Raw genomic sequence first — 22,087 nt, forward strand, 5'->3', positions numbered from 1 at the left:
TGGAGGCTGTCATGGATGAAAGGTGTCGAGTTTATCTCGCATTAAATGTGTGTTTCACAATCGCGCTTCCATCTTTGAAGAGTACTTCAAATGTGCATTTCCTAATCACCCCTTTGCTGGATTTTTTTGCAGGTTGTGATCACAGTGCGGTCATTCTTGTTTTTTTACACATGTTTATTTTTGTTATCCATGCCCATTGTCCCAAGGAGCTAGTTTTCACATGGGATTACGAAAGGAGTTGAATTAACCCTTTTTTGATGATGATTTTCTCATTACAATTGGTTAACCACGAGTTGTCAGGACTTGTAACTAGTCATCTAACCAAGGTGTCTTCTTGTATCATTTTCTAAAGCACAAGGCACTGAATAGTCAGTGGGTATGTCGAGTACAGGTTGGAAGGATGATGATAGCCTCGAGGTACGCACACCAACCTGAGCCGTGACACCTTGGTTTGAATCTTGGCCCAGCTATAAACTGTCATCCTGGTGTTTCGCAGGCAGAGGGATTCATCGATGTGTGTTCTGTCCATCAGTTAAGCTAGTTGTCTCGTTTGTTAGCATTAGTGAGTGGACATTAAATATCTCACAGTGTCCTTCATGAAGAGTAGGTGAGCTATCGCCAGCACCGTGATAAACTCCAACCTCTTGCCCTGACTACCACTGGGAACCCAATGGCAAACTGCTGGCAGCACCGAGTCTACACCAGAATTCGATTTCAGATGCGTAGTACAATTAAAATGAATGGACCTTATTAAGATCACTCTCGAATCAGTGCTTTGCCATAATCACTTCAGCAGGAACCATTACGATTATTTGTAAAGGTATCAAACTTGAGGCGCATTGTTGGGAATGCAAATTTCTTAAAGGAAAAGGCTACGAGAAGGATCTGTGCCAACTATTAGGTTAACATGTGTCAAACAAAGATAATTCACCAATTTTATGACCAGCACAGTGAAAATGATGTCATTGTTAAAATGAAGACCTGGATGATGCTTTGATAGGTTTGAGGAAGAATTTGAATGTCTTTAGTGAATTTTGCAAAATATATCGCAATGTAAGTGTGTTTTCTGTACCATCGCTTTTAGTCATAATAAATCTGTTGGCCTTCACTACTACCCGGCTGAAAGAAACAATTATGGCGTCAAGGCCTATAATGGTGTGCCAGTCAATTTATAGCAGGCAAATGCCAGCAAACTGCGTCTCTATGTCTCCAGTTAGTGTTATGCAACCTTTTCCATCATCATCTGCCAAGCTGTACGTGTTCTGAATATGTGATAACTGGCCCTCCCTCTCCCCTTCTTCAATCTTTAAAAATATTTCCTTTGGTGAAATGGATAATTCAGGTTCATAGTCTGATTCGCTTTATGACAACAAAGCGAGTCAGGCTATGACATGCAATGCACAGCCCCTTTGTGTCATCCCCCCTCCTGACCCCAGTAACTAAAAGGTCTTTATTACCCCCCAATGAACCCCTCCTAACCCAACCATCCTACTTGCTAATTTCAGTGCTCTCTTTCATCCTTTCCCGTTCGTTCATTCCCTTGCAGGTTGTGCCCAATTTTTCCCTGCTAACCCGCTGTCAATTTAAACTTGCTTTCAATGAGCCTCGATCTTGCAGTGAATAAATAAATAAATGAAAAATCACTCATAGAGCGACACTTGACAAAACAGAACAAAGTGGAATGGCACTCAGTACTCAGTAGTGCATCCTTTTAACCTCAAAAATAGTTGGTGGTTGAATTCAGTTGGCTGATATGAAAATCCGATTCAAATTTCAAGTCAATCGGATGAAAATTGAGGCTTTTAGAAATTTGAAAAAAGCGGTTGGCCTTCGGCCTATGTTGACCTTTTGGCCAATGCTGATCTCAAAAATAGTTGTTAGTTGAATTCAGTTAACTTATGTGTATATCCCATTCAAATTTCAAGTGAATCGTATGAAAATTGAGGCTTTTAGAAATTTGAAAAAAGCGGTTGACCTTGGGCCTATGTTGACCTTTTGGCCTATGCTGATTTCAAAAATAGTTGGTGGGTGAATTCAGTTTGCTGATATGTAAATCCGATTCAAATTTCAAGTGAATCAGATGAAAATTTAGGATTTTAGAAATTTTTTAAAAAGTGGATGACCTTTGGCCTACGTTGACCTTTTGGCCTATGCTGATCTCAAAAATAGTTGGTGGTTGAATTCAGTTTTTCGATATGTAAATCCCATTCAAATTTCAAGTGAATCGGATGAAAATTGAGGATTTTAGAAATTTGAAAAAAGTGGTTGACCTTTGGCCTATGTTGACCTTTCGACCTTTTGACCCCAAAAATACATAGGATTTTGTGGGACCACGAACTATGCCATTTGGTAAAGTTTCGTGAAGATCGGTTTAAAATTGTGACCTGTAGGCAAGTATAAGTGAGTGGACAGACAAACAAACACAAACAAACACACACACACCGGAGTGATCAACATACAGACTTGGCATTTAATATGGAATATTTTTTTTTTTCTTGACTTGGGTTTACTTTCTGAACTCAGTATATCAGTATATCAGAACTCAGTATCTGGTGAGTTTCTTTTACCCTTCGGTGATGTCTTCGTTGAAAGAACCATGTCACTGATTTGTCTTTCGCAGCAAGAAGTCAATAACAGGATTATATCACAGGTGGCGTGACAAAATGTAAGGACAGGTACATTTGACGATTGGCTTCACAATCGGGTATATAAGGGTTGTTGCGTTCTGTATTAGTGGAAAACAACTGCTGCACGTCTACAAAAGTTATTGCCGCTTCCTCTGGAGATGGTCCGTCAACTTGACAATGCTGTTTGTCATGGAGTGGTGGCTTTACGAAATTCTGGCATGAAACAGCGTGCTATTGCTCGGGAGTATGGCATCACTCACAGTCAGGTGTCAAAGATCCTGAAACGAAATGCTCAGAGGGGTGTCCCGACTCCAATACCAAGGCCAGGACGTCCACGCAGAACCACAAGGAGAGATGATCGCCAGCTGCACCGGTTAGTCTGCAATGGCCGTACCAAGTCAGCTAATTGGCTTAGGGCTGAGTGGCAGCAACTGACAAATGTGCCTGTATCCAGAAGGCTAGTCAACCAACGACTGGTTCAAGCAGGCTATCGTGCCAGGCGTCCCCTGAGAAAGCCACGCCTGACCAGACAACACAGCCAGCGCCGATTGCAGTGGGCCAGAGAGCACCGTCAATGGCAGCCAGGACACTGGAATCACGTGACCTTCAGTGACGAGTCTAGATTTCTGGTCTATCGTCAAGATGGCCGCGTCCGAGTGCGCAGACAAGTGCATGAAGCCCACAACGAAGATTGTATAGTGCCAAGAGTCCAAGCTGGAGGTGGTGGGGTGACCGTTTGGGCTGCTTTTCATGCAGGGGGCAAAACTGACCTGGTTGTTCTGAATGGAAACCTGAACCAGTTCAAGTACAGGGCCATTCTGGAAGAAACATTGCTTCCATTTGCTCGTGCAGCCTTTCGAGGAAACTTGTGTCTTCCAAGATGACAATGCACGGCCTCATCGTGCTCGCATGATCCAACACTTTCTTGCTGACCGTGGTGTAGAGCATATGGAGTGGCCTGCCATGTCCCCGGATATGAATCCGATAGAGAACTTGTGGGCAGAATTAAAGCGTCAAATCGACAACTTGGACCAGCAGCCTACCTCTGTGCGTGAATTGCAGCAGGCTATTGTCACTGCATGGCAAGCGATTCCTGTCCAAACCTTGGCAAATCTCGTGAACAGCATGCCTCGACGTGTACGAGCTCTCCTGAATGCTCGTGGGGGTTACACGAAGTACTGAACTGTAATTTTACTGTCCGTAATCCCAGTCATTATTTAGCTTTTGTTTTTGTTGAAAAAAAAAATTGGCTAATGTGCAAAATAAAGAGATACTCCTGGAAAACGCACAGAAGTTTAACACAGTACTGTCCGTGAATTGAGTTCGATATCAGTTTACATCACTTTCAAGGAACAATTTATTTGCTTCGAAATGTCAAATGTGGTTTTTGTTTCTTTTAAAGGTCACATTAAGAAAATCTAGAATAATTTCAACATAATTCCAATGAACTTTTGGTTCTAAGTCATCTTTAAAAGTAAGTTCACCCCCACAAAAAAAATATTCCATATTAAATGCCGAGTCTGTACTTGTAAAAAAAAAATCTTTTTTTTGCCAAGTAATAAGACCAATTTTAAAAGCACTTTGCTTACTCCCCACCACATAGGTGCCCAAATGACAGAAGAGAATTATGATTCAACTACGTACACCATTCGGTAAGGAGCAAGGTAAACCGAGCAGTGGGCATGATCTCGGAAGGCACATTTCTTTGGACATTTCAATTCCTAAAATGTTTCACAATAACTATATTGTTCACCGCTCCTTTCCTATGCCATCTCCAGGCGCAGCATAACGTCATTGCCGGGCACCGAAGGGGGCTCGGCAATGACGCACGCTGAAAGGGAGTACAGCAATACCCCGGCCTACGTCATTAATTGGTTCCATAAGCCGTGACGTAACTCGGTTTTTGACGTAAACCGGGCGTAATGCCTTAAAAATGCCTTACAATGAAGACAAACACCGTAAAACTAGAGTAAACAACTCGCGAAAGTATATAACTATCGCTAAACCTTAAAGAACACAAAAATACATTTTAGTTGTATTTTTTAATGAGTAATGAACACAATTAATAAATGAATTTGTAAAGAATAAAATTAATAAAATTATATTATTCACCTTAAACTTGGCGTCTCTTCTGAACACAAAAAACAAATTTTAGCCATATTTTTTAAAGAGTAATGAACACTATATGCGGGGCTTCTTCGGCGACTCATCAAAACTAGTAGAGGCCTTGCGTTTCTCGACATTAAGTAGGAACTGATCCAAAGTCCCTTGAATTGGGCGCTTCTTCTTCTCAGTTAAGATGGTTCTATACGGGAGAAAAAGGTCGCTGGTGCCATTCATCATTTTTGCGAAACGCTCGGCGTTTGGGTCTTGTGCCTCAAATATTGCAAGACACTTGGAGAGGTGATGAAAAAACCTTTCTGCATTTTGGCTACGGTGAATTTCCTTGGCTCTGGTTCTGGAAGCTCATCCTCTTTGCGGCGCTCTTCCTTCAACGCCATTAAGTCCTCATTAGTTAAAGGCTGCTTGTCTGCCTCGATCAAACCGTCGAAATCCTCCTCCTCCAACTCCATCTCCAGGTCAGCACTGAGGGAAACCAAGTTTTTAGAGGTGACGAAGTGACGTAAAGTCGCACATAATGACGTTCGCTGAACTGAAATTTACTCCAGAAGAGTGGCGTAAAGTCGGATTTGACGTAGGTCGAAATGGCGTAAAACGGGGATGTGCTGTACTCAGTTTTCACCCTGGTTGTTTGTTTTCTTGCTTTCTTGGTTGTCTGGGCGATATCTCAGCCATCCTTTGAGCTAGGAAGCTGAAATTTCGGCACAATAGTGAGCAAGTACTTTGTCAAAAACGGTATTTTTTGTTTTTTGATTAATCAATTAATTGATGTTGAATCAATTGAATCAATTAATTGTTAGCGATTAATTAAGTACTTATTTATTTCCTTTCTCTTCTGGCCATGATCTCAGGCACGTTTTGAGTTAGGAAGATGATATTTGGACATGCCAATGACAGTGATTTGGCTGTAAAATATATTTTTGATTATTGATTAATCAATGAATCAATTAATCGATCAATTATTTAATTATTCGATTAATGACAAAAAATTTTTTTTTAAAGTTACAGATTCTGATGAAATGGTGGTGGTTTACGTGTTCTATTAGCGAATTGATTAATCATTTCATTTTTTTATGATTTTTTTTTTTTTTCATTATTAATTATTTATTAATTTTATTTCTCCTCTGGGCAATATCTCAGGCACCTTTTGAGCTAGGGAGCTGATATTTGGACATGACAATGACCAAGTGATTTGGCTGTAAAGGGTATCTTTGATTTATTGATTAATTATTTATTTGATTAATTATTTAATTATTTGATGAATGACTTAATTATTTTATTTTTTTTTAAGTTACAGATTCTGATGAAATGGTGGTGGTTTACATGTTCTATTAGCGAATTGATTAATTATTTCATTTTTTAATGATTATTATTTATTTATTTTCATTATTAATCATTTATTTATTTTCTTTCTCATCTGGGCAATATCTCAGGCACCTTTTGAGCTAGGAAGCTAATATTTGGACATGACAGTGACCAAGTAATGTGACTATAAAGGATATTTTTGATTAATTGATTAATCGATTAATTGTTTATCGATTAATCAATTAATTATTTAATTTTTTTATTAATGACTTATTTAATTAAATTTCTAAAACATACATCTTCGGATGAAGCACTGGTGGTTTAGTTATGCTATTAGCCAATTGATTAAGAAAATATTTTATGATAATCTTTTATTGATTTTAATTATGCAATTAATCGATCAATTATTGTACACCTCTCCCTCCCTATGCAATCTCTATGAGCTGCACTGCGGTATTGCCGGGCGCCTCCGGCAATGCCACGCTGTAGGATATTTAATTATTTGGCATGGGGGCGGTGTACTTTGAATGTATCTGTACTTGTTTCTATATATCTTGACTTTTGAAAATACACAAATTGCTATAGGGTCATTTTCCATGACATTTTCCATAGGTTCAACTTTCTAGCAGGCATCGTTTTCAGGAACAAGCGATCTCTATGTACCCCAACAAATGAAATAGCACCATAATGTATACATTGCTATTACAGATTAGCAGGAAAGAGAAGCAAAACAAGTGCACTAGAGGTAAAGATGGCTGCTAGAAGGTCACTGTGGTGTCCAGCAAGGCAAGACAACCAGTTGATATACAAGATCAATGCAAGTCAAAGCATTAGAAAGGTAGGAAATACCAAAGCAGCAAAGATATTGATCAGGAAAGATGAAGCGACCATACTGACCAGAAAGATGCGGTAAGCCTGACCTCGTGTCACCCTGTCCCAACAGGGGTCAGAGTCCTGGTGAGTGGTCGATATGTTGTTGCACAGCAGCTTTCCACTGTGGTGTAAATTGTAAAACAAAGGATTTGACCAAAATATCCATCCAGGCATATATTTGAACCATAAAAATATCTCTATATCTAAATAACTAGAACGGCACTCAGTAGAGAGCATACCTCCACCTGGTTGGCCATATCACTCAATGGTGAAAAATCACTTTAAAATTCTACTAGCGGGATCCGGATCTTCACCAAAATTGAATCGATTCTTCCTTGTCACACACACAAACTGTCCAACAAGTTTCATCCAAATCCATCCATAACCTTTTGAGATATCCTGCTATGTATCGTTTTTGTCCTGGTCTCCCAAAGCTGAAGAATCATTTTAAAAATTAAATAATTCTCATATCCTAATCCATATTCAGATCTTCACCAAAATCGAATCGAATCGTCCTTTTCAGACACCCAATCTCTCCACCAAGTTTCGTCCAAATCCGTCCACAACGTTTTGAGATATCCTGCTATGTATCGTTTTTGGCCCTATCTCCCAATGGTGAAGAATCACTTATAAAATTCTAGTAGCCGGATCCGAATCCAGATCTTCACCAAAATCTAATAATTTCGTCCTCGTCACATACGCTACCTCTCTGCAAAATTTCGTCCGAATCCGTCCACAACTTTTTGAGATATTTTGTTCACAAACAGACAAACAAATGGACAAACAAACAGACAGACAAGGGTGAAAACATAACCTCCATCCACTTTGGTGGCGGAGGTAATTAACTTCTAAAAATTAAATTCACAACACTTGTACGTCCTTGCCAGAAAGCTTGTTCCAGCCTTAACTAGAAAGCACAGTCATTGGAAGCAAAGATAAAACCTGCAACATTTCAATGTCAATGATAGAGAACAATCAATTTCATTGTTGTCTGGAAAAGTCACCAAGTCGTCATGACTACCATGTGGTAATGATGAGACATCTCCCTTGCCCCAGCCCCCCACTTCCCAAAACCCCTTTCTCATGTCAAGCAGAGGGGATGATTATCAAGACATCTTGTCCAATTTCAGTCATTTCTGGAAATGTAAAATCCCACAACTTAATCCTGAACTACAGTAGGCCTTTAGCTCTGCAGGTCAAGCAAAATGTTGACCACTTTGCTTCATTATATAGCATTTAGTCTAAAGCTTCCTTGAGTCATCAAGCTCCATCAACATATGAGCGTCCAATAGCAAGCCTCTAATATAATTTTTTTTAATTTTTTTATTCATGACTATTTGCTACGAATCAACAATTCCATGACACAATGCAATCAATCAGTTTTGACCCATTAGCACAGCAATACCCACCCACCTAACTGCACAGCCACTGAAGCACAGTAATTATAATTTGCCCATGTGCCCTCAGCTGCCCTTACTTACCAAGCAACAAAAGCCAGCGAACGCGGAACGGCAGCTGCGTAGATCGCCAGATCCCCATAGAGATAGACGACGATGCAGATGTAAAACATATGGACTCCCACTGTCAAGCAACATCATGACAATTAGCTTTTGCCAAATGCAAATGCAAGATAAGTCTAGGTTATGCTGTGATGGGCACAGTGATGTACCCGGTTGATAGATCAAGGTGGCTATATGCTAAGGATCAAAATATACATTTGTTCATTGGCCTTTCTAATGAACGCACAGTAAGACCATGCAGTAAGAATACCAACTAGCAACCTCGAGGTTCTGGGTTCAAATGTAACAGAAGGCGCAGTAACACAGGGTGTAATAAGCATCATAAGGATTATGAAGTTAGTAATGGATCGTAGATAAAATAAGTGACAAAAACAGAGCTGGTTCACAAATGAACTTCAGGGAAGAGAGGATCTGCCTGCCATGCATTCCCTACAGATTACGTCAGTCCAAATTCCATGCATTTACATTTTCTACGGCATAGCCCGTAGGGCAAAGCTGTCTAGAACATTGTTTGTCTGTCTGTCTGTATGTCCCTCACAAACGTACACCAATCAGAGCTGAGGATCTGGTCACATGACAGGGGCGATGTGATGTGATTACATCTGTGATGTCATTACGGCATATGATGGCTGACTCCACACACCACCATTTTGATTTATATGCTGTTCAGGCCGAACCTATCATCGAACCTGTCATATATGCCAATCACCATGCTCTACCTTTACGTTTTTCATTCAGTGTGAAACACAAACAAACCCATTGTTAAAATGACCATCAAATATAGAAAGCATAGGTGTTATGGGTCTTCCAACGACGCGGTATGTATAGGCCTTAGGCTTCATGCCTTCATGCCTCACCTTCAGGCCGCTTCGGACAAATTAGCGCAGTTTTCTTTATATAGTCGTATTTTTTCATAATAATAACGTTAATAATAATATCGAAAACATAATCGGAACACTGCAATCCCTTTGTCGTGACTGCAAAATTACTTGGATTGAAGCGGTGTATGGTTGGTTCATTGTTGACTCGAAACATATAGAACAAATCAGTGGCTCAATGCAATCTCTTCACTTCCATGGTGACAGACAGCTTAGAGACCTATAGTACTTCAAAAAAAATTATGCTTACATTATTTGCTTGCTGGTAGCCCCACCCTGGTCATACTATCCTCTTTAAATTATCAAACAAGCTCGGCTACGCAGCTGTTAGACTTTCGGTCTTGTTTTAATACGCAAGTGATTGAAGCTCACAGAAGAGTTAAACAACAGTGCGTAAAAGATCAGCACACCAAAAAGGGAGGCATGAACTGGCAATAAAAGAGGCAGTGAACAGCAAAGCAAGGAGGGAGACAAAGAAAGATCAATGCAAGAGGGGGTGAGTAGACAATGGGAAAGTAAGGAAATCCTGACAAATCTCACTCTCTCACTTTGTCTCTCCGAAAAGACCGTCTGGAAAACCCTCCCATCTACTTTCTCAACAATCCTCTCGAAGAAATTCTGTGACTCAAGCTTTTGGGTCTCACCATCTTCCATAATCTTTCCTGGAAAAACCACATTTCCAAGCTGACCTCCAAAGCCAGTCGCCGACTGGGCATCCTCCGTCGTGCGAAGTCCTTTCTGGGCACTTCTCGGCTCCTCACCACTTAGAAAGCTTTCATCCACAGCTCAATGGAATACTCCTCTCCCCTCTGGGCTGGTGCTCCTGCCAAACACCTAGCTCGGCTTCAAGCTTTTGAAACCAAAGCTTTCAGAATCATTGGAATCTCCCGCGATGAAGCTGATTCTGAGGGCCTTTCACTCTCTCACCGCAGGCAAGTTGGTGGGCTTTCTGTCTTCTACCGACTCCTCACCAGCCTAGCTCCCCCAGCTCTGTCTGTGCTCTGTCCCCCAAATATTCCTTCAGGACACACAAGATCTGCCAGCATCCCTCTTCTGATGAAATTACCAAAATCAAGACTCTCTCTTCACCTTGACTCTTTCATTCCTCTTTTTCCCACCTCTGGAACAAACTCCCACATGCTCTTCAATCTCTCTCCTTCTTCCAGGTCTTTAAAACAGCTGTTCACCACCATCAAAAACAGCATACCCCCGTTAAAACACCCCAAATCCACCTCTTTCAATCTCAGACTTCATTCCTCAAATTCCTAGTGGTGTTGATTTGCTTTATACCGTGTACCCCTCCTCCTCCCCCAGTCCTCTCCCTTCCACAGATCTACCGACATCCCTGTTCTCTACTGTTGTTGTGCTTGTTTGTTTTTCTCTCTGTCACCCACCCTCTCACTCTCCCGCTCCCTTTATTGTATGTTTTATGTGTCCGTGTTGAATCCAAAAATTAAAAAAAAGACTGTAAGAGACTAAAGAGCTGATAAAATAATTAAAAATGAAAAGCTGAAATGTCTTGAGTCAATAGGTGTTCAGCCCCTTTGCTATGACACTCCAAATTGAGCTCAAGTGCATCCAATTTCCATTGATAATCCTTGAGATGTCTCTACAACTTGATTGGAGTACACCTGTGGCCAATTCAATAGATTTGACATGGTTTAGAAAGAAACACACCTTTCTATATAAGGTCCCACAGTTAACAGTGCATGTCAAAGCAGAAACTCTACTATGAAGTCCAAGGAACTGTACGTAGAACTCCGAGATAGAATTATGAGGAGGCATTGATCTGGAGAAGGATATAAAACAATTTCTAGTGTTGAAAGTCTCCAAGAGTAAAAATGACCTCCATCATTAGGAAATGGAAGGAATATGGAAATACCCAGACTTTTCCTAGAGCAGGCTGTCTGACCAAACTGAGCAACCAGGCAAGAAGGACCTTGGTCAAGGCGGTGATCCAGAACCCAATGAACACTGACAGAACTACAGAGTTCCTTAGCTGAGATGGGAGAACTTGCCGGAAGGACAACAGTATCTGCAGCACTTCACAAATCTAGGCTTTATGGGAGAGTGGCCAGATGGAAGCCACTCCTGAGAAAATGGCATGATAGCACGCCTGGAGTTTGCAAAAAGGTACGTGAAAGACTGAGAACATGAGGCAAAAGGTTCTGTGGTCTGATGAGATGAAAAATGAACTCTTTGGCCTGAATGCAAAGCACTTAATCTGGCGGAAACCAAGCACAGCTCATCACACATCTTACACCATCCCTACCATGAAGTATGGTGGTGGCGGCAGCATCATGCTACGTCGATGCTTTTCAGCGGTAGGGGCTGGGCGACTTCTAAGGAAATAGGGGAACAATGAATGGAGCCAAATACAGGTAAATTATTGAGGAGAACCTGTTTCAGAGTGCAAAAGACTTTAGACTGCAGCGAAGATTTGCGTTCCAACATGAGAATGACACCAGGCATTCAACCAAAGCAACATGCAAATGACTTCAGAACAAGAACGTGAATGTACGTGAGTGGCCCAGCAAAAGTCGACTTGAATCCCCTTGTGAATTTACGGAAAGACTTGAATATCATTGTTCACTGACGCTCCCCATCCAAGTTGACAAAGCTTGAGCACATCTGCAGGGAAGTATGGGATAAACTCTCCAAATCCAGATGGGCAAAGCTGACACAGACATACCCAAGAAGACTCGAAGCTGTAATCGCTGCAAAAGGCGCTTCTCCAAAGTATTGTCTCAGGAGGTTGAATACTTATGTAAATTAGATATTTTAGCATTTCATTTTTACTTATTTTGTAAAAAAATTCCCCAAAAAAAATCCACTTTGGCATTATGAGGTATTGTGTAGATCAGATGTGTAGATCAGTGACAAAAATTTATTTTTTAAATTCAGGCTGTAACAGCAAAATGTGAAAAAGTCAAGGGGTGTGAATACTTCCTGAAGGCGCTGTATATACACAATAAATATATATATATATATATATATCAGGGAAACTTGGGCTTAGACTCTAAAAATGAATGCTTTCAGAGCAATTTGGGATGAATATTAAAATGGTGCCAAGGAAGAAGTCATTGCGTCTAATTTAATTGTTTTGTTTTTTTAATAGTCACGTCTTATTAAGATGGTAAATGCAGGAGTGAAAGGTGATGCAATTTGGTGCCTGAATACGACCGTGACCCAGGGTTCACAAGGCAATTGCGTGAAGCGCCCACCTTAGAAGATGCGGCATTAACGGCAGCCTTCTCGGGAGCAATGTTGATTAAAAGTTTCGGTACACGGTCAGCGCAAGTTACTGAACGAATGCATTCATTTATTGACTGTGCACTCACTTCATAAGGAAAGCCCTTAAACCTGCGATGACAAAGCATGTGAGCGTCTTATAGAGAAAAAAATATCTATTTCACATCGGTTTGCACAGTTTGATGTCGACGTTTATAATTAAATATTGGACGAACACCAACGGGAAACTTTTAAACTGCCTCTCTGGCAGTAACAGTTCTACTCCACAATTCCATTCAAATAACAAATGACCGAGCAAACCGTACTGGGCATGTTGATGTAACAGGCAGAGTGGGGTGATTATGTGAAATGTCATGCCTTCGTTCAACGCCTTCAAATTCTTATAAGCAACAATATTATTTATTTATTATATATTTCATTATTATTTATTTCATTCAATTTATTATTTATTATATTTACAATATATTTAATTATTTGCCCAAAGTATTTGGCCATGGTGAATCGTTATATATGCGCTGCTCTTCTGATGCACTCTAGTGACAGATTTCAGAGCGATTAGTCTATCCGAGCGAACACCGTCGTGTTCCCTTGGAGGTCAGACAGGTCCTCGCTTTGGATGTCCAATAAGCCTGATGGATGGTGGGTATTAATATTATGCAACAGACAGGATTTTAAAATAAAGTGAAAAAAACTGAACAATCAACTTGATTGTAAAGTCACAATTTTTCACACTGCTGCACAGCAACAATAAGAAATGTACCATTGATTTGTTAGATGTACCTCAGTAGACAAATTCCTGTGACCACTGAAACAAAAGTGCATCAACTATATTGTCTCTTGTGAAGTCACAAATATTATCGACTTATCTGTGATGTTGGCTCAATTGCTGTACAGTCGAAAGCAAATACTAACTTCCAAATACTAATTTCCTCCCCCCCCCCCCCCCCCACCCCCCCTTCCCACGCCTCCTCCCCCCAAGCCCTCTCCCTCCCACACATCTCCCTGCTCTCAAATGTTGTGTTTGTGTGCTTCCCCTTCTCTCCCCATCTTGTCTTCCGCTCCCTCTTTTTATATATTTTGTTTGTCTGGTTGATTTGTTTGTGAAGTAAATGTTAGCTCTTTCACGAGCCTCGATTCAGTATACAAAAACTCTGGCAGGTCCGTGCCTTATTCACACATTGTTACAATGAGGCGTGTGCTGAAGCCGATTATCCAATATTGTATGTCCAGGTGATTCTCTTAAATGTAGCACTTCAGAATAAAGACTCGGTAGATTGACTATCATGAGGTCTGTCCCTTGAAAGGAACTTTAATACAGGAAGAGGTCATTGGGCCCATCAAGCCTGTCCAACCTAAGATTGTTTGTCTGTCCTTTATCCATATTAAATGCTTGGCACCAAGCCAGGAAGCATCATGTACCATTTTTAAAGTCTTTGGTATTGACTCGGCCGGGATTCGAATCCGACCTCCCAGGCTCGTAGCGGACACTCTAATAATTGTGCCATTGAGTTTGTTATGAAGATAGAGCACTAACCTTTGAACTGTTTCGTCTGGGTTGGAATCCTGACCAGATTATAAAATATCAGACCAGCACTTCACAGGCATGGTGTTGCGTCATTGTGTGGTGCCTCTTGCAGAAACGTTAATCTGGACACCCATCTGCGAGCATAAGCTTGCAGACACTGAAGGAAATGCGGTGTCTTTCGACAAAGAACAGACGAGTTGGCATTGACACCCTGAACCAATTACAAATGCCTGCCCAAATCAGCTCCAGTCTGAAGTTAGATCAGGCCATCCGGTCCATGAAAAACTTGGGCCCACAATAGATGATCTATGAGGCACTGACCTCATACAAATGGGATATGCATATGAAGAAGAAGAACAACAAAATTAAAATTAAATAATGAATAATAATCTGCATTTATGATGTTTTTGTTTCCGGTGTGTACCCTGGTTTAGAATAGGTACACCGTATCCCTGCATGTCGTAGGAGGCGACTAAGAGGATTGGCGTCAGGAAGGGCATCCGGCCATAAAAACATTGCCTCAAAAAGAGAACCATGACAATTACAACTACATATGGGCAGGGTACAGCCCGAAGTGGAGATCGGTTTCTGAGGTTTGTGACATGGAATGTAGGGACAATGACGGGGAGATCAGGAGAAGTGGTGGAAGTATTGGTCAGAAGAAGAGTGGACATATGTTGTGTGCAAGAGATGAGATGGAAGGGAAGTGGTGTGAGAATGGTGAAGGGTAGGCAGGGACAGAAATACAAGTTTGTGTGGCAAGGGTGCCCGGAGGGGGTGAATGGTGTTGGTGTCCTGTTTTCTGAGGAGTTTGTCGACAGTGTGGTGAGTGTGACTAGACTGAGTGATAGGTTGACGATGGTGAAAATGATGATTGGAAAGCTCTTGGTGAACGTCATCTCGGGATATGCGCCGCAGGTTGGTCGGAGCGATGAAGAGAAGGACAAGTTCTGGTGTGCGATAGAGAAGCTGATGAAAACGTGAAATATGAGGAAGTTGTTATGGTAGGAGGAGACCTAAATGGACATGTGGGAAGGAGTATGGATGGTTTTGAGGGAGTTCATGGGGGTTACGGATATGGTGTGAGAAATGGAGAAGGTGAAAGGATTTTGGAGCTTTGCTGATGGAGCTGATTTGTTGATTTGTAATACTCAGTTCCAGAAAGAGGATAATAAGCTTGTTACATACAAGTCAGGTGGGTCGACGACAACGGTTGACTACCTGATGGTGCGTAGGCGAGATAGGGGGCACCTCCGGGACACAAAGGTGATCCCGGGGGAGGAGGCTGTTTCACAGCACCACTTGGTTGTCTGCGACGTAAGGGTGAAAGGTGCGAGGAGAGCTCGGCGGGTGAAGTACCAACCAAGAATGAAGGTGTGGAGGTTGAAAGAGGTGACAGTAAAGGAGGCATTAAAAGAGAGGCTGAGTAGGGTAGAGGATGATGTGGTTGAGCTTGTGTTACGTGTTCCTCCCCGACCTCCTGGTCTCGGTATACCTCCGAACCCCGAGAGGAGCCACGACAGAAAAATATATGATTCGGTGTCCGTAATCAACAGTGAAACCACACCAAGGATTATAAAGGACCAGATGTTGTATTAAATCATCACACACAATAATAAAGGTACAACCAATAGCAATCACAGTGCCCTCAATATCTCTTAAGATGGTACCATCCTCGAAGGTAATCTCACTCACGGCGTTCCCAGTGAACGAAACAGAACACTCCTCAATGTCTCTATAACTCTATAACTCAACGGGGACCCCGGCGAAGAGGCGATGAGGCGAGGAAGGAGGTGTAGGCAAGGCGTGGACCGTCACGTGGTCCAAACCAACAGCACACTGGCGGCGGACCGGGAAATCCCAAAGACGCGATCCAGACGTGCACGTTCGCAGTTCAATCAGCGAACTGCAACGTATTCTTCAAACGCCGCTTTCGCGCACACACATCCCCGGCAGACGACTGGAGGGTGAGAAAAGTTGACGCTTTACAAAACCTTTTTCGGTGAACGCAGCGCGCGATGCAAAATGGCGGACAGCTCTTACTCGAGCCGACGCCTCTAGGCAAGGGTTCTCCGGAACCTCAATGCCTATACCTGACTAAGCAGGTTTCTCAATCCTACTGCGATAACCCCGATCACAGGAAATTCCTTTCAAGGACTCAAAGTTCACTCGCGACGTTAGCTCGACCACACTCGGTATGGAGCTTCAAGACACGCCTTTTTTCTTTTCCTCACGTCTTCTTCTTCCTCTCTATCCTCGTCTTCCGGTGCTCGATCCTGTTTCCTGTCTCGTTTTGTCCATGAGCGCTTTTAACCTTTTAACCACAATAACCATTTCCCTTAAACCCCAATAATAATAATAATTCATAATAATAATAATAATAATAATAATAATGATAATAATAATAATACATAACCAGAAATGTTTCAAGTGGATGAAAACCACAACCACGGAAGTGCCGAATCCGTAACACTTGAAAGTTGTTGGATGTCAATGAAAGATAGTCTGTTGGGAGCCGTTGGTGAGGTGTGTGGATGGACAAAAGGACCACCGAGGCACTCGGAAACATGGTGGTGGGATGATGAAGTTGGAAAGAGGATTGACGAGAAGAGGAAGAAGTTCAAGGAGTGGCAGAAGGTGAAGGGTATGGGGGCAGAAAAAGCAGAGCATGAAAGTTATAAGGCAGCCAAGAAGGCTGCAAAGAAAGAGGTAGCAAAGGCGCAGGAGGCATGTAGGAAAATGTTCGGAGAACACTTGGATTCGGAAGAGGGTCAGAGAGCGATATTCAGAATTGCAAAGCAGATAGCGAAAGAGAGGTGTGATGTGATGGGGGTGAGTTGCTTGAAGGATGAAGTGGGACAAATCGTCGTGGACCCAGATGGAATTAAAGGAAGATGGAAAAGATATATGGAAATGCTGTTGAATACAGAGAATGAATGGGATGGCAATATAGAGAGTAACCCAGTTTTAGAACCGGCAGAGAAGATAACTGAGAAGGAAATTGAGGAAGCGATAAAAGCAATATATATAAAACATAACCACCTTTAGAGGCCATTTTTCCCCGCAAAGCGGGGGTTGGCCTTTTTCGGGAACCGTGAGTAGATGATAAATGTTGCTTCTGGGACACCTCCGTTTAACATGGGAAATCCCTATCTAATGTCATTTACCCCCCTGTTTTTTAAAAAAATCATAAACACCTCTATTTCTCCCTCTATGAACCTATAATCCTTCTCGCCTTATGAACCTATAATCCTTCTCGCCTTATGAACCTATAATCCTTCTCGCCTTATGAACCTATAATCCTTCTCACCTTATGAACCTATAATCCTTCTCGCCTTATGAACCTATGATTTTCTTCCTTTATGAACCTATAATCCTTCTAGCCTTATGAACCTATGATCATTCTCACTTCCATGTAAATTTTACCCTATTCCCCCCACTACCCCCTTAATGTAGTTCCTTAGACCACTCTGCTAATGAGCCTATAAATATATTATCTCTTTCTAACTTTTTTAAGAGTTCCATTCTCCTATAGAACTCATCCCCATCAAGTATATTTATAAAGTATACAGGTTCCTTAACCTTTTGTTGTGAAAGTATAAAGTGGTATGTTTCACGGAGGGTTCTTGTTTGACCTCCTCCTCTCCCACATACCATTTTAAAATTATAATATTTATTATCCGATTGATAACCATTAAAGTTCTCACTCCACTCTAATATATTTTTCTTCCCACCCTCCATTACCCCACTTAACAAATGAATACGTTTATCCGTCTTGAGAACCTTCTGACCAGTGATTCTCTCAACCTCTTGAATCTGATATTTTTCACATTCGTTATGTTTTCCATTTATATACCAAGGTTGATTACACCTCCACTCTTTAGTCTGGTTGATACTTGGTTCTATCATTTATATAATAGTAAAAAAGGTGGCGGTAGCCCGTTAAAATCCCTAACCCCCCTTTTTAACTTATCACTTATATATATATATATCTTATATACTTATATAACCATAAGGGAGACGATCAATTCCATTTTCTAAAATAAACCTCTTATCATCAAAAGCCCCCAATGCTTTCTTATGTGTGGGCGGGGTCTGTGTGGGTGTGGTCTGTGTGGGTGTGGTCTGTGTGGGTGTGGTCTGTGTGGGTGGGGTCTGTGTGGGTGGGGTTTGTGGGTGGGGTCTGTGTGGGTGTGGCTTATGATTTTTTTTTTTTTTTTTTTTTTTTTTTTATTACTACTAATTAAATTAGCTAATCTGGGTGGATGAAAGTATGGATGGTTGTTGTTTAATGAATTATCAGTTTTGTTTTTTGTAATTCTTGTGAGTAAAATGAACCCAAGATTTCTTCCCAATTCATATCATATAATTTGTAAGTCCAAGGCATAGTATCCATTACATCAACGATTTTGAATAATTCATTAGTCCATCTCTTTGTATAACCTTTCTCAAAATGACTTTTCCATCTGTATATTCTTACAATATCACCAACTTTGAACTTGGGCTTTCTCAAATTAATCTCCTTTTCATATTCTAATTTTGTAAATGTTTCTGATGGTTTTGATTTTGTTGATGAATGAACTGTATTATTGTAATTATCTACAATATCCTGAATAAAATACACCCATTTTTGGGAACCGAGTTGTGTGAATTTTTTATATAATTTCTCTTTTAAAGTACGATTAAAACGCTCAATAACAACTGCTTTTCCTTCATTAAAGGTGCTGTATAATTTAATACCCTCCCCCTTAAGAAATTTCATAAATATTTTGTTATAGAACTCTGTTCCCTCATCGGTCCACAGTTTCTTTGGTTTTCTTTTACTTTTATTAAATATCTGTTGGAAGGCTAACTTCAGAGTATAACCTCTCTTGTTTTTCAAAGGAACAACCCAAGCAAATCTACTCCTCAAATCAATAACGGTTAAAGCATACTTGTATCCCTTATCATTTTTTAGTTCGATTAAATCAGCGGACCATATGTGGTCGGTGTATTTAGAATAAACTTTCCTTCTTTTAAACTTTGTGATTATAGGTTTATGTAATTCATCAGCCAAAAGCTCCTCAGTCTTGATGACATCATGAGAGCCTAATAGTTTTTTGAGGGTGAATAACCAAGGCCAAGTTTCAATTTAGCATTTATCAAATTTCTCACAATAAACCTATCAACTTTCTCTCTCAACGTTGGATTTTGTATCAAAGACAAATTATACAACATTTCTCTGTCGGCTTTATGTTTTTCAGTCAATGTAGTGGTTTTCCCATAAGCAATATCATGCTTCATACACACTTCATCAACCCTATTTGTAGGTTTAGACCAAGGTTTAGGATTGTCAGCCTCATCTAATCTTTTATCCAAGTTTGTTCCTGGGCCACAGAAAGAATACCCTGGAAGGTGTAATTCCCCTGGAATTCCAGTTGTTGTAAATTTGCTACCTGACAAAAACTTTTGTATGTCTCCTCCACTTTTAGGAGAGATGAATTGACACTTTTTAGAACCACACACTTGACATATTCCTTTTTGATAAACTCTATTATTTTTAGCTTTAACATAAGAGATATTTTTAGATTTAGTTTTCTTTTTACATTTGAGACAATAACTCATATTTATTTATGAGAAAAAGTTCTACATAGTGCCAAAACCTTTTTGGTTTTCAACATATACATTTCTATCTTGATTTTTAAAACATAAAGAATCCTTAGAAATGACTTCACTCTCTCCTCCATTTATTTACAAATAAAACTAACTAAAGTCAATAACACCAACATCATCAACTATATGTTGTATATCTGCGCTCTGAATTCATTATAGCAAATTTAAAAACCAATAAGTTCGGAAGAGTCATTAATTCTTTATTTTCCTCTTCAGTGCGTTGAGATTTATTTATTTGTCGTAATACCTTCAATCTTTCATTAATCTCAGGAATGGTCATATTTTTATATTTTTCCTCCCTCTCCTCCTCCTCCTTTTTCTCCCTTTCCTCCCTCTCCTCCTTCTCCTTTTTCTCCCTTTCATCCTTCTCCTCCTTCTCCTTTTCCTCCCTCTCCTCCTTCTCCCTTTCCCCCTTCTCCTCCTTCTCTCTTTCCTCCTTCTCTTCTTCAACTCCTTCCTCCTTCTCTTCTTCAACTCCTTCCTCATCCCTTGCTACCCTTGAGTTTGAACCCCAAAGAATATTATACATATACTCATCTGGATTTTGAGATATTCTTGTATCTATAATTATTTTTCTCATAATAGGATACCAATAAGATTTGTTGACGATTTCTAAAAGAGTTTTATATTTCATAACTTTGAGAAGTTCATTTTTATTTAATATTTTAAACAAGTCTCTATTTGTGGGTTTAACAATATCAGTATAAGGCCAGTTTTTAATGACAAAATTCCCATGTATATGCTCCAAATCATAAGGTATGTAATACCGAGCACCCTTTTCTTGTAGGTATCCTTGAATACAAAAATTATAATTCTCTTGTAGTCTTCTTCCTGCCATTTATGTATCAGAAATATATGTGAGATTAATATTATGACAGGTAATACCACCCCATCTTCCCACTACCAAATCGGTTTGTATTCCTCGGCTTTCTATCCTTATCTCATTACCTTCCTTCTTTGTCATGCGAACCATCGCTATACTATCATATATTTTTCTTTTCTTAAAATCACGTATTTGTTGTTTGCTAATTGTACTTCCACATAAATCCTTATCTTCACCAAGTGGATAATATTCTTCTTTACGAGACTGATTTAAATCATGTAGGTCTTCTATGTTTATTGAAAAAGACCAATTATACCCTAAATCAGGCATATCATACCCCCATTTATTAATTCGCATATTAACTAAATGTCCTTCTTTATAAAATTCAATTGTAAGCAGGTAGTTAAATTCAATGAGGAAAGGTGTATGGTCAGTATAACCAGGTGTTGTGGTTGTAAATTTTACTTGTTTAACAAAACGTGCTGTTTTCTTTAAAAATATATATTGTGATAAATCACTTAATCTAATTAAGTCATTCGCATCTGTAGGGTTTGGATAATTGATTAATTTATAAGTATTCTTCATATTAATATTTTTACTTACACTATATTTTTGTCGTTCAGCCTGTGCCTTTGTATAATAATTTGATAAATCAATATCCTGAGAGGATTTTCCAAAGATAGAACCATCTTTTCCAACATAAGTCATTTATATTAGATTAAAAATGATATCATAAAAATTTTCATTATTGTTGAGTTTAAATAATACATATAAACATAATTGACCACAACATTTAGAATTAATTTCTTGAACTTGAAATGTTTGATAAACACCATTCTGTAAGAATTGTATTACTTCAACAGGTGGTGGCATACCATAACTCTCAAAATAATATTTATCCTGACTATTATGAATACAAACCCAATGAGAACCATTCTGTGTGTCTAAATTCATAATAATATTCTTTGTATTCTTATTTATATGTATTAATTCATCTCTCATACAAATAACCACATTATCAATTTTTAGTGTTTTACAATACTTAGCGAGTTCTATATTTGACGTTGTATTCTTTCCAAATTGTTTAAACCATTTATCCATTTATTTATGAGAAAGATACAATCCATTACCCCGTTTAGTTAGTTTAACACCCGCTTGAGCGATAGAGGAAAGCATATCTCCAACTAACAATCTAGCTTTATCAGGTAGACTTTCAAGTTTTTGAGCAAAATCTACAATTACACCACTTCCACTAATTTGTTTCTCCAACTCCTTGTTATGTCTTTCCAATTCTTTTTGAGCTTTTAGTTGTGCCTTCCTTTCGTTAGCAGTTTTTATCGCTGCTGAAATACCACCAGTCAATGCTCCCGCCGCACTTAAACCAGCAAATAAAGGAATTAGAAATGGGAGAAATCCTCCTCTTGACTCGTCTATTGAATATTTCTTTAACATAGGTTTTGTCATTTTAATTTTAAGTGATCCAACATCATTTAGTGTTTTCACCTGCTCTC

General features: G+C 39.8%; 1 protein-coding gene across 2 annotated transcripts in view; it reads right to left on the minus strand.

The window, feature by feature from the left end:
- The window catches only part of SLC38A12 (solute carrier family 38 member 12), a 244,239-nt gene that overhangs the window by 71,250 nt on the left and 150,902 nt on the right, over positions 1-22,087 (minus strand). For both annotated transcript variants that reach the window (XM_078778807.1, XM_078778808.1), the window contains exons 8-9: positions 8,408-8,507; positions 6,951-7,047 (exon numbers count right to left, since the gene is read on the minus strand). In XM_078778807.1, coding sequence (XP_078634933.1) covers positions 6,951-7,047; positions 8,408-8,507 — 197 coding nt within the window. The remainder of the gene's footprint in view (positions 1-6,950; positions 7,048-8,407; positions 8,508-22,087) is intronic.

This window comes from Myxine glutinosa, chromosome 5, assembly GCF_964187855.1.
Source record: "Myxine glutinosa chromosome 5, kmMyxGlut1.1, whole genome shotgun sequence".
In the NCBI taxonomy this organism is placed as follows: Eukaryota; Metazoa; Chordata; class Myxini; order Myxiniformes; family Myxinidae; genus Myxine; species Myxine glutinosa.